This window comes from Amia ocellicauda, chromosome 4 (genome assembly GCF_036373705.1).
Source record: "Amia ocellicauda isolate fAmiCal2 chromosome 4, fAmiCal2.hap1, whole genome shotgun sequence".
NCBI classification, from domain to species: Eukaryota; Metazoa; Chordata; class Actinopteri; order Amiiformes; family Amiidae; genus Amia; species Amia ocellicauda.
In genome coordinates this window covers 15,185,587-15,199,945 of record NC_089853.1, presented here as the reverse complement: position 1 = coordinate 15,199,945, position 14,359 = coordinate 15,185,587, and the positions used below count along the sequence as shown (strand labels likewise).

Here is a 14,359-nt window from a genome sequence, read left to right as displayed (position 1 = left end):
TCCCGTGGGATACAGGAGAGTTGACAGCTACATAAAAAAGGTTTCATCAATGGAAAGAAAAAAAATCACATTCAAAGGATAACTATGCTTTGTGCTAGAAGTCCTTACTGTTAATTTTCCCCAAACACATACAGTACTGTGCAAAAGTTTTAGGCAGGTGTGAAAAAATGCTGTAAAGTAAGAATGCTTTCAAAAACAGACGTTAATAGATTATATTTATCAATTAACTAAATGAAAAGTGAGTGAACACAAGAAAAATCTACATCAAATCCATATTTGGTGTGACAACCCTTTGCCTTCAAAACAGCCTCAGTTCTTCTAGGTACACTTGCACACCGTTTTTGAAGGAACTCGGCAGGTAGGTTGACCCAAACATCTTGGAGAATTAACCACAGTTCTTCTGTGGATTTAGGCTGCCTCAGTTGCTTCTCTCTCTTCATGTAATCCCATACAGACTCGATGATGTTGAGATTAGGGCTCTGTGGGGGCCATACCATCACTTCCAGGACTCCTTGTTCTTCTTTACGCTGAAGATAGTTCTTAATGACTTTCACTGTATGTTTGGGGTCATTGTCATGCTGCAGAATAAATTTGGGGACAATCAGATGCCTCCCTGATGGTACTGCATGATGGATAAGTATCTGCCTGTACTTCTCAGCATTGAGGAGACCATTCATTCTGATCAAATCCCCAACTACATTTGCAGAAATGCAGCCCCAAACTTGCAAGGAACCTCCATCTTGCTTCACTGTTGCCTGCAGACACTCATTCGTGTACCGCTCTCCAGCCCTTCGGCAAACAAACTGCTTTCTGCTACAGCCAAATATTTAAAATCCTGACTCATCATTCCAGAGCACCTGCTGCCATTTTTCTGCAACCTAGTTCCTGTGTTTTCATGCATAGTTGAGTCACTTGGCCTTGTTGCCACGTCGGAGGTATGGCGTTTTGGCTGCAAGTCTTCCATGAAGGCCACTTCTGACCAGACTTCTCCAGACAGTAGATGGGTGTACCAGGGTCCCAGTGTTTCTGCCAATTCTGAGATGATGGCACTGCTGGACATCTTCCGATTGCGAAGGGAAGTAAGCATGATGTGTCTTTCATCTGCTGCAGTAAGTTTCCTTGGCCGACCACTGCGTCTGCGTTCCTCAACATTGCCCGTTTCTTTGTGCTTCTTCAAAAGAGCTTGGACAGCACATCTGGAAACCCCTGTCTGCCTTGAAATTTCCACCTGGGAGAGACCTTGCTGATGCAGTATAACTACCTTGTGTCTTGTTGCTGTGCTCAGTCTTGCCATGGTGTATGACTTTTGACAGTAAACTGTCTTCAGCAACCTTACCTTGCTAGATGAGTTTGTCTGTTCCTCACCCAGTTTTATTCCTCCTACACAGCTGTTTCTATTTCAGTTAATGATTGTGTTTCCACCTACATATTGAATTGATGGTCATTAGCACCTGATTGGTATAATTGTTTAATCATGCACCTGACTATACAGTGAGGGAAAAAAGTATTTGATCCCCTGCTGATTTTGTACATTTGCCCACTGACAAGGAAATGATCAGTCCATAGGTGTATTTTAACAGTGAGAGACAGAATAACAACAAAAAAATCCAGAAAAAACACATTTCAAAAAAGTTATGAATTGATTTGCATGTTAATGAGGGAAATAAGTATTTGACCCCTTTGACTTAGTACTTGGTGGCAAAACCCTTGTTGGCAATCACAGAGGTCAGATGTTTCTTGTAGTTGGCCACCAGGTTTGCACACATCTCAGCAGGGATTTTGTCCCACTCCTCTTTGCAGATCCTTTCCAAGTCATTAAGGTTTCGAGGCTGACGTTTGGCAACTCGAACCTTCAGCTCCCTCCACAGATTTTCTATGGGATTAAGGTCTGGAGACTGGCTAGGCCACTCCAGGACCTTAATGTGCTTCTTCTTGAGCCACTCCTTTGTTGCCTTGGCTGTGTGTTTTGGGTCATTGTCATGCTGGAATACCCATCCACGACCCATTTTCAATGCCCTGGCTGAGGGAAGGAGGTTCTCACCCAAGATTTGATGGTCCATGGCCCTGTCCATCGTCCCTTTGATGTGGTGCAGTTGTCCTGTCCCCTTAGCAGAAAAACACCCCCAAAGCATTATGTTTCCACCTCCATGTTTGACGGTGGGGATGGTGTTCTTGGGGTCATAGGCAGTATTCCTCCTCGGCGACTTGAGTTGATGTCAAAGAGCTTGATTTTGGTCTCATCTGACCACAACACTTTCACCCAGTTCTCCTCTGAATCATTCAGATGTTCATTGGTAAACTTAAGACGGGCCTGTACATGTGCTTTCTTGAGCAGGGGGACCTTGCGGGTGCTGCAGGATTCCAGTCCTTCACGGCGTAGTGTGTTACCAGTTGTTTTCTTGGTGACTATGGTCCCAGCTGCCTTGAGATCATTAACAAGATCCTCCCGTGTAGTTCTGGGCTGATTCCTCACCGTTCTCATGATCATTGAAACTCCACGAGGTGAGATCTTGCATGGAGCCCCAGACCGAGGGAGACTGACAGTTATTTTGTGTTTCTTCCATTTGCGAATAATCGCACCAACTGTTGTCACCTTCTCACCAAGCTGCTTGGTGATGGTCTTGTAGCCCATTCCAGCCTTGTGTAGGTCTACAATCTTGTCCCTGACATCCTTGGACAGCTCTTTGGTCTTGGCCATGGTGGAGAGTTTGGAATCTGATTGATTGCTTCTGTGGACAGGTGTCTTTTATACAGGTAACAAGCTGAGATTAGGAGCACTCCCTTTAAGAGATTGCTCCTAATCTCAGCTCGTTACCTGTATAAAAGACACCTGGGAGCCAGAAATCTTGCTGATTGATAGGGGATCAAATACTTATTTCCCTCATTAACATGCAAATCAATTTATAACTTTTATGAAAAGTGTTTTTCTGGATTTTGTTGTTGTTATTCTGTCTCTCACTGTTAAAATACACCTACCATTAAAATTATAGACTGATCATTTATTTGTCAGAGGGCAAACGTACAAAATCAGCAGGGGATCAAATACTTTTTTCCCTCACTGTATGCCTACAAATCCCTTACTTTGTGCAAGTGTACTTAAATATAATCTAATAACATGTCTATTTTTGAAAGCATTCTTACTTTACCGAATTTTTTAACACCTGCCTAAAATTTTTGCATAGTACTGACATATTGTTCCTTATACATCTATGTACATTGGGGTTGTAGTTAACAAGGACAAAATCATACTGATGTAAAGTAAGTTGATTTCAATTGCCAGCCTAACCGTCCACAAATTTGGTAATACAAATGGAAGAAAAACAAAACCAGCAAGACTTGTTAATGTGGATGAGTCTTTAATTCAATCCAGGCCTGGTGTTTTTTTTCTTCTTCCTGCATATGTACAGTATGTCTGAAACACATCGTGAGTTTAGCTGACTTCCCGTACATCCTCGTAATAAACCAGGGTTTGATCTCTGCGATAAATACTGAAGAGGAAGTAGCTCCAGACGTTGGGAAATCTCTCCTTCCGTTCTGTTTACCCAAACAATATTACAGCCCAAACATGACCTACTGAGCTACTGAGCCAGACAACACTGCGGAAAGGCAGCGTCTTATGAGAACAAGCTAAAAACAGCACAGGACCTTAGTGTTATTCATAAACTATATTAGCTTGTGCATGTCCTAGAACAGGAATGGTTAGTGTTAGTGTTAGAGTACCACAATGCTAGCAGCCTTTGTAGCAGAGGTCCACGATCATTGGCCCTGGCCCAACACAGACAGTGTTACAGCCTCTCTCTAATCATCCTTTCATGAAGGCTGGAAAACATCCATTCAGAAAGGTGTTTTTGGTGAATTCAGCCACATTGAGATAATTTATACTTCAACATTTCAGAAATTGAGTAATTGGTCTCTGAATAATATGTGTTCCATTTACAAATATAGACCTAGATTAGCCTTTAAAACTAAAACATTTTCAAGCTCTCTGGGAATAGGGTTGGAAATGGGAACCACTGCTTCATATGACACACACTAGTTTTTAAATTAAGTGATCCGGAGCTAAATTGGAGTGTAATCCCAAATAAACCTGCAAAACCAAAGGAACTATTTTTGCCTTTCCTAATATTCCTGAAAAACAAAACTAGCAAAATGGACTTATATCTTACATTTGTTACATCTCTTAGGAAATTAATAATTTAGAGCAATAATTAAAGCCTACACCTTGGCTTTCTAGGTTACATGCTGAACATATGTGTTATATTAATGAAGGAGAATAATTGAGCTTTGGATGTTAGTTGGTAATGCCTACGTATATACAGGTTAGAAAAAATATATATTTCTCATTAACTAGTTGGATGAACACACAGAACATTCTTGTGGTTCACTGTCTGTATACAAGTATAATAATAAAAGTATGAAAACAATTACCAAAAAAGCAATAACATATTCCTGCTGCAAAAGCTTTAATGAGAAATGTATTGGGAGAGAGAGGGAAGTATTTTGCTCTTATTGTTCGGCAAGATTTCCTTCTCCAAACAATGTGCTTTCCTGCCAACTTTGGCAAAAAACAGCTTGGTTTAATTTGCTTTCAGTGTGCACTGGATGTGTGCTGGAAAAATAAGAATGATAATATGCCATGATTATGTTATTAAATACATAATTTCACTTCATTTGAGTTTTTTATAGAACAGTTCTCATAACAGTGTCTCAGCCCAAAATGTGTCTTTAAGCAAAATGCTCTTGGAAGCGCGTCAAATAAAATTATGTTTATGCACCAGCTTCTCTTTTCAATTTAAGGTCAAATCATTCATTTCACTTTCAACCAATCAGACTTTAGAGGCTGAGATTGTGAAATGAATCTCAGAAGACCAGTGAAGTAATAAGCTGTCACACATCATCACCTCAATGTGCTGTGGGTATACCTTACAGTTTAGAAACTCTCAGCTCAATGGGAGCAGGATAGTTGTTTTTAACATCCATGTTCCAGGTCAGTAGAATAATGGGTTGAGGTACAGTATGTGGTGAAACATGTACGCATGAAAAATCACAATAGCAAGTTGTTTTAAGCTAAAGATCCTGGTAGCTTGTGTAGACTAAAGTGTTTGCAAGATATAGTGTAGGAAACAGGAATCTTGTATTTACTATGACCTCATTATGACACTGCCAACTGCTTTGACTGTTGTTTTAAAGTTTTACCATGTGATTATTCTGAATGCTCAGGGGGTGGGATGTTAAATGAGAAAGTGCTAACCAATGGTCATCATTTCACCAGAAGTCTTTTGTAAAAATATATATTTTTTAAATGACGGATGATGTTTCGCAGTGAAAAGGCCTCCAAATGGTTTCTCAAACCTTTTGTTTAAAATAATGTTCCCCTGTGTTCCATTCCACACTTTCTCCTTAAGATATACGCATCAAATTGTTCATACGTCTAGAACATTTGCATACATTGGTGATCCCTAAGAGCTATGGCACTATTACAATAGAAATTTATGAATGCATATTTCTAATTCCATGACACACTAACAATACATCTATCTTTAAACTCAAACTAAGGGATTAGTTCCACTCAGAGTATTCTTCTTTACAGGTGACCTCAATGTGCTCTTATTGGACACTGACCATAGATACACACAGTGCTTCCTTAAATGGAGATTGTAAACTAAGAATTGGGAGGAAGACAACCATCAGTTTCATGCCTGACTTCCGCCCCCTCCCGAGCAGACGTATCCAGCAACGCACATACTTTCCCAGCATTCATTGCTTTGCATCCCTCCTCCACCTTATTCCATCTAGTGGGGGGTTTCTAATGACCTCATCTTCATGGCGGCTAGTTCATCATTCCCTTAGTTAAGCGAGTCTAGGCCAAAATAAATTCTATAAAATAAATTCTATAAAATAAAGTCTATATTGGTTTTCTGAAGTCCTGAAGTTTGTTTTAATACAATCTCTCATGAATTGCAGTCCTGTCCAGTCTGTATTGTAAGAAAATGTGAAACTCAAATTCCTGTCCTTGAAGATAATATAAAATAAATAAATAAAATAAAAAAGTATTACATAAAGAAGTGAAATTCCCCACTCTTTCATTTTAGTTTTCGAATGTAAATGTACAGTTTGAGTTCCAATGAGATTTTATCACAATATTAAGTATTGAAATCCACACCTAAAAAAACAATACTACAACAAATCAGAAGTGTACAAAACACTACTACTACTACTACTACTACTACTAATAATAATAATAATAATAATAATACTAATAATAATAATACAAACATAAAATGTTGATTTCTTGGTAATTAAATGTTGGTAATTGTATTAGATACATGTGCAACCAGCTTGCTTCTGTGTCAGTTCTCAGAACTAGGAAGTCAGATTTTATTTTTGCAAAAATCCCTTGGAATAATCACACTGTTGGACAAGGACCAAAATATTACAATAACAGCTCTAGTCACAGTGAAGGGATGATACAATCAGTGCTACTTTGGTCTGCATTTCATATGCTTTTGTTATAGCCTCTGTCAAGTAGATGAAAAACACTCAGGACTCAAACTGTAACCAAAAACATATATTGGCTCCACATTGTATTTAAAAGTGCAAAATAAAATAAATGACACTTTTTGATCCTTTGTGGATCACATTTGTACGCTGTTCTGTGTTAAATACAAATATTTTTGGTACATGTACATATGTACATGAGTATATATCCAAATTACACCAGCAATAGGACAATGCACAACACTACATATATAATATTAGTATAATTAATGCCATATGGCCATTCCACACAGTACAGGAATAATTATGTTTAATTTCTAAGACAGCAGAATTGTAAATGTGAAAGTGATAGAACATACAAAACAGCATTGGCAAAACAGAGCAATAGTAAGAAGCCATAACTAAGATGTTTTTCTTTCAGGCTATAATGGCTAGTTTATTTGCATCTCATTCATACAGCATTTTACAATGTTACTGTGTTCATTTGCACTGATTAATGTGCAGGGAATAAAAGAAAACCAATAGTGGTAACTTCTCAATATGGTTTGTGTCTGTCTTTCATATAACATGATAGACAGAGAGAATAACTTGATAGTTAAACTGCAAGAGCAATGTAGCCACAGGTCTTGTGGATTGCAAATTTACTGCACCCCATTCCACTTCGTGCTGAAACTGAACATCTGACACTGATTTGCTACATCGTATAGACACACTTGAGGGGAAAGGCAAGAAAGAAAGAGAACAAAAAGTGACAGCTTGTTCAGAAATCTGAGAACACAGCTGGAAAGTTTAGGTTGTGACTTACATTGGATGTCACATTAAAATGAATTAAATCATCCGAACTCTGAACCCATTAAGCAGAGAAAAAATATTTTTGAGAAAGACTGAGGTACGTCATTTCAGCTTTATTGAACTATACTCTTGGTTTACACTACATAAATGGCATGCTTTAAAAAAAAACATTTGTTTTCTAATAGATACCAAACAGAAACATGTATTCCAATGTCTGACTTAATATGCCAAAACCAGAATCATACTACATACGGTACAGTGTATGAATATTGTATACATTATAATAGGTGGGCATCATAGGTTATTGAGTTGAGATATTCATTCATTCTCTCATTTTTTTAATGTATTGCAAGGGGTACAGATTGTGAGAAGACAATGCAATATGCATGAATGAAAATATTGCTTTCAGTTTTTCCCTATCCAATCCCAAGCCAGTTTCAGTAGAAATGTACCACGGACAAACAGATGCAGAAAGAGCTAGGCTGAAACCTTCTTTAGTAAGGTGCCACTGAGGACCAATCTGAAAAATGTAGTAGATGCATCAACTTGAACTACACACTTCTCACAGTAAACATGGCAGTGGGTCGTGAAGGGTCTCATCCTTCCTCACTTTCCCATTTACTACGTTCATAAATGTTTCCACTTCTCCGGGGGGGGGGATGTTCACTTCTGTTTAAGGCAACTGCAGTATTAAAAACACAAACACCAAGCTGGGAGCAACTGAAAGCAAAACTACCCAATCAAGACCTACCTTGTCTTCCATTCTGTTCAACCTCGAGCCAATGGTGTTAGTCCCTTTGTCTTTAGCCTTTTCTGAAAAACAACAGTAAAAGATTGGTTTCTTGAATGAACAAATACAAAGACTCCTACATTAGGTACATTAAATCAAATACAAAGCAAAATTAAAGCAAATACAAATGTATAAATATAAATAATCATTATCATCTTCATTTTATATGGCACCTTTTATGTCAGGATATCCACAAGCACTCAACAATAAAGACAATAGAAAGATTTCAGTCAGTATTAAAATACATATGTACACATTTCTAACAATAAAATCTATAAAAAAAAAAAAAAAGGTCATAATTTGTTAACAGCATAGTCATTTTATTCCTGGTGAGTTTTATGCAAAACTTTTTAAGTTATAAAATTCAAAATACCTTAGAACTCAGAATGTTCAAAACAATATGATCTTATCTTAAATACTGACTATCTTAAAGAACTGAGGTAGACTTCAACATGTAGCACTCTGATAGCATTTTAGCACCACGGAAGCTACAGCTGAACTTGGCAAAAATAAGCTGCTGGAATGAATTCTCAGATGTTTCTCGATGTTCAGCAATTAATGAAGGTTAAATCATTAAAACAACAGAGGTACACACTGTTTAAAAAATCACAAGGGTATTAAAACTGCAGGTAATGAAAAATACTGCTGGGCAGAACTAACAAATAGATGGTCAAGATGACCTTTGATTGGATTTGACCACGTTCTTGTGAAATACTTAGTTGTTCGGCAAAAAACAGTATTTGGAGGCTTTCAGTCGCATACCAAGTGGACTGATGTCATTAGCAGAACTCACATTACTTCAGCTCACTTTCTGCTCCATGTAACCGGAGTAAAACTAGCCTAAGATCTATTCCCCACTTGCTTCTTGCCAGCTCCCGGCGACAAACTGTAGTGTGCCAAAGCCATAGGTGAGTGTGATATCTTTCCAGGGCGAAGAGTGACTTCACTTCCAGACATTTCTACACTAAACACACCCAGTAGCACTTAGTTTGGACTATGGCATGCGAGCTTGAGAACCTCTGTGAAGAGTTTGACTTAATGCATTATGCAAATGCCGGATCAGTCAAAACTCAGGAAGGAAAAATAAAATAAAATTACAAAATGTGAGAGGTACAGAGAATCATAAGAGTTTGTTTAATTTTTTAAGGCATACTACAGGTATTACTCAGAAATCAAGCCACAATAGGACTGGAACAATATAAACATGACTTCCAAGATAAAGAGTGAGACCCTCGTACAGGGCTTGTATGACATCAACTAACCAGGGGTGCTCTAAACATATTCTGTAGATGGACCACAAAATGGGCAACTCTAATGGGCAGTTGCTTTTCCACTGACGTTTACATGCCCATGATCACGTCTGTTCACCCTGTGTATTTCACGTAAATTATGTATTCATTAATTAATTTAAAGTTTATTTAAAGCACCCTCCGCAAACATTCTCAGGTTTAGGCCTGTGTGATACAGAGACACAATGAAAGTGGATTTGAGAGTGCCTCCTTAAACAATGTTAACTCTGAGTTGGCTGACTTGTACAGAAATAAATAAATAAATAATACAAAAATAAATACAAATGAAAAATGCTGCAGTTGCTGTATGTTTTCATAGGCTGCTGTGCCAAATACATCCATCCCCCAAGAAACAGATTTGGTGTGATTTTTGGAAATGTGAGCGAGTTGGCAAGTTAAGACGAGTTGGCAAAAGCACGGTCTGTCAACTCTGGAGTTCATCTGGGGGACATCTGAAAGTAAGTGGAACTAGGCTCGGAACAGATTGTTTCATTGCCGGGTGATGTAAAAACAGCAACATCTGACACCGATTGGATGTTTTTTCAGCATACAATTTAAAAAAAAGAAAAAGAAAAGGAAAATTACATCAGTTTATAATTACTATTACAAATAATCCAAAGGTCCCGGTGTTGTTTTTCCACTGGCTCTTCAGTTATGAGGGTCAGCTGCAATGTCTACCTCAAGAAAGCAAAATAACGGAGGAGACAGATTGTGAACTACACTGCTGTGATCTTTTTACATTGACGAGAGCTTTGGATTGGACATTTTCAAAATACAAAATATTCAGTGTGTAGTGGCATATATTACTAAATATATTATAAAATGAAGGACCAGGTTCAAAATGTATTGATACATTTAACTAGAAACTTCAGATTCATTTTCAAGGAGGTTATAAGGTAACATTATAAGTAAATGATACAGACGTGGCTGAAAGTATTGGTGGCCTTCCACTTTTTAAATTGAACTAAGTAGAAATTGACAAAAGTATTTCGTATCCACCATTCTTTATTTCACATTCAATAGAACAGAAACTTTGTATTTATGATGTTACATATTACTTTACATAGTAAAAGAAATAAAAATGGCATGGACAAAAATATTGGGATCCTTAACCTAATATTTCGTTGCACAGCCTTCAGAGACAATAACTGCAATCAAGCGCCGTCTGTAGCTCTGAATGAGATTTCTACACTTCTCGACTGGTAGTTTGGCCTACTCTTCTTGAGCAATCCGCTCCAGTTCTCTCAGGTTTGATGGTTGCCTTTTCCCAACTGCGAGTTACAGCTCTTTCCACAGATGTTTAATGGGATTTAGATCAGGATTCATAGAAGACCACTTCAGAATGGTCCAATGTTTTCTTCTCATCCATTCTTGAGTGCTTTTTGAGGTATGTTTCGGGTCATTATCCTGCTGGAGGACCTGCAACTGAGACACAGCTTTCTGACACTGGGCTGTACATTTCACTCCAAGATGCCTTGATAGTCTTTTGATTTCATTGTGCTCTGCACAGATTCAAGGCACCCAGTGCCAGAGCTGGGCCCCAAAATAATCACTGAGCCTCATCTGTCTTTCACAGTAGGGATGGTGTTCTTTGAAAGCTTCATTTTTTCTGTCCTGTAAACATGGAGTTGTTTTGATTTACCAAAAAGCTCTACTTTGTTTCGTCTGTCCAAAGGACATTCTCCCAGTTTTTACTAGCATGACAGCATGAGGAGGTTTGCATGGACACACCACAAATGCAAAGGTAAACCATCAGTGTTTTCTTTTATTTATTTCTTAATTAGAAGTTTGATCATTTCGTAACAGAGAGGTTGCCCTCATTAGAATGCTGAAAACAGGGCACCCATATTTGAAGTCTACAATTAGAATCCCTGGCCAAGCCCTGTAGGCCAGACAGTGCTTGTTCCAGTCTGGTCTATGTTATAGTTGATTGGTGATTTGGATTCCCCACAGAGCACCACATACAGCACTTGGTCCAGTGCTGCCAGAGTGGGCTACTTTTAAAAAAGTCATAATTTTCTCAGTTTGTCGCACACAAAGTCCTGCAGCCACCAGGTATCTCTTCGCCTACAGTGTTACCAGTGAGAGCTGCATTAGACCCGCTACATTGCTGCAGCTCTACTGATTGAACTGTGGGAATCAAAGGGTCTAAAGAACTTGGCAGCATACCACTCAGAAGACTGTGTGTCTGTGTTTCAGTGGCCTACATCAGTCCTGTGATAATACAGGAGTTGATTAACAGTAGGCAATTCCACATATTTCAAAAGGAACAGGAAACAAGGCTTGTAGCGTGTCTTCATCGCAAGCGAGGATGAAGTGATGGTACATCATTACAGAATATGTGGTCATATCATCTTGAATTAGTTACTTGATTTAATATATTAATTAGATCATTAGGAGCCCGCATACTATGGAAAGCAGTCAACATATAATTCTACATTTTTGTGAGCTTTTCAAAAATCTGAGTGTCACATAGTGAGCTAATGATAATTCAGCTATTCTCCAACATCTCAATCAGGTATACTGCATTTTGTTCTTAATTTTGTACAGGAGCACACAATATGACTGTGACACATGGAAAGCTGGTGTCAAACGGTGTTAAAAATTCTCTCTCCTATTCATCAACACCATAGAAACTTGTTAAATATTGAATTGGCTCATTAACCAAATATTGAAATATAAGAACACAAAAATCTAATGAAAATCTAAAGACATTTAATTTTAAAGTGTCTAATTTTCATATCAGAAGCCACAAACAATTAAAAACATTTAATTGTAATTTGAGATTAGCTGGTGCGTGAAACTTTGATTTAATCTTTGATTTGATTTAAATTATTACAATTTTACATTTCTGTGGCCTTAAGATTGTAAAAAATATCAATTTTAACCCAATGAAAGACAGAAATATGCAGTGGCTTACCTGAACTTGTCTGGAATATTGAAAGTTTACCCAGGGACTGGTCCAATCTGCAAAAACAAATCCCAAATCTAGTCAATGTATTATTCATATAGGTATAAATATGCAGATAAATATATAAGGATGTAAAATGTATATGTTTATCTGTTTATGTATATGGATTCTATGTATAAAATATATGTATATATAGAGTACGTGTATTTTTGTGTGCATCCATTTATATTCAATCATTTTTAATAAAAACCTGTGTCATTTTAAATTTAATTAAGAAGGAATAACATTGTAAACTAAATGTATTAAGCCCAGAGTGCATTGTTTTTTTGTTCAATGTGTTTTGATTTAGTTTTTCGTAAAGATTTCTATTATATATAAATATATATGGTAAACAGCTCTGTAGCTGTTCAGAAAGTTATAATGTATAACATTCAGTTGCATCTCTGATAGGTCATAATGCTCTGGAAACATAAATAAGAAGTACCATTAAGTTGCAGAGCCCATAAAGCCCTGTAAATCTTTAATAAAACTGAACTGATAAACTAACATTTGGAGATAAGGGGTGTAGTGGCACCCGCCCCCCTGAGTAAATTTTCAACAGTGTAACCTATTGTACATTTTAAACTAAATTATATAAAGCATGTCAAAATGAACATATCGCTTATAGTCAGGGTGGTTATAAAAGTTTGTTGTAAAAGTAATATTTCAGATTTACAGTTTGAATGTGCTGAAAACTATTTGTACAACATAATACTAATAGAAAACAAAATCCATTATAATAATAACCACATCATTAAATATACATACCACATCAGTAATTATAGGCAGATGTTTATAACTAGGCCTCCTTATGGACTTTCAGACATTACTCAGTATTAAACTGACACTTTAAATCAGAGCAAGAAAGCACTGGATAGGAAGAAGTTGTAGATTTAAAACACCAAAGCCCTGTGGATTATGCAAGAAAATATGAAAAGCACATGGGAGCTAATTAATCCACAATTTGTATCATGGTGAATGGAAGAACCCCAATAATTAGCCTTCCACAAAATAACAAGGCCTCTAACACTACACATACAATTTGTTCATTGTACTATAAAGTAAAAATCAAAAGTGATTTCTGATCATCTCAGGATCTCTATATTATCATTCCATTACATCATGATCATGCCAGAACAAGTTTGCAGGCTTGAGAAAACAACCCCCACAAAAACATTTTGTTTGCTAGATGACATTAAGTCATTAGTTTGCAGTTTTGCTGGGGACTCTACTTAGATTTGAATAGCAATGCCTCCAATCAACTTTATAAAGCCTCCCCAAAAATGTTTCAAAGCTTTTCATTCACTAGCTCTAGAAAATATTCCTCAAAATATATCTTCAAAATCGTTAAATACATGATATAGACTCCTGTTCATATGCAACAGCAACAGTAAGACTTACACTTACACAAATATGATCTCAAGTATCTTGCATGAGTCTAAGGTAAATAAATGATAAGTAGAAGCTTGTGGCATTAATTCAGCAGTAATGACAACATTGGACATTATTTTATTTTTGTTTACTATTATAACCATTTGTAATATATATTTCAAAAATCTCTGACCAGAAAAGGGAAAGATTGTTTCTCCACGATTAAGTTAAAATAAACACTTACTCTTAATTAAACCTAAAATTGAGCATCCATTTTATTTTACTGTTATTCTGAAATAAATGGATTCTTAATGTCTAGATAACTCTGGATATGTAGATGTTTGTCTTGGGTAAAGATCACAAAATAGGATGACAGGCCGATTTGTCCTGCCAATTGAATCAGAGCTTAGACTCCCTCAACATATTATGCTTAACTGTTGTTTATTTTTGCAAGACGGTCACGGTTTCATTTGTTCTGCAGCGCTGTGCCAAAATACATCGAACATCCTCACAAACCAGACAGAATAATGATACATTTGTGTTTAACCAACAGGACTGTTAGACATCAAATTAAATGAAAAAGACACACTAGCTAGAAACACTTTTGGATGTCATCCTTTTCAAGAAAGCGCAGTGTGTGTGGTCAGAGCCCCCACTCAGATTCGATCT

At 37.1% G+C, this 14,359-nt stretch overlaps 1 protein-coding gene across 2 annotated transcripts in view; it reads right to left on the bottom strand.

Annotated features, from left to right (window-relative positions):
* The window catches only part of kcnq1.1 (potassium voltage-gated channel, KQT-like subfamily, member 1.1), a 343,893-nt gene that overhangs the window by 126,404 nt on the left and 203,130 nt on the right, over positions 1-14,359 (bottom strand). For both annotated transcript variants that reach the window (XM_066701065.1, XM_066701066.1), the window contains 2 exons: positions 12,290-12,336; positions 8,042-8,103 (listed from right to left, as the gene is read on the bottom strand). In XM_066701065.1, coding sequence (XP_066557162.1) covers positions 8,042-8,103; positions 12,290-12,336 — 109 coding nt within the window. The remainder of the gene's footprint in view (positions 1-8,041; positions 8,104-12,289; positions 12,337-14,359) is intronic.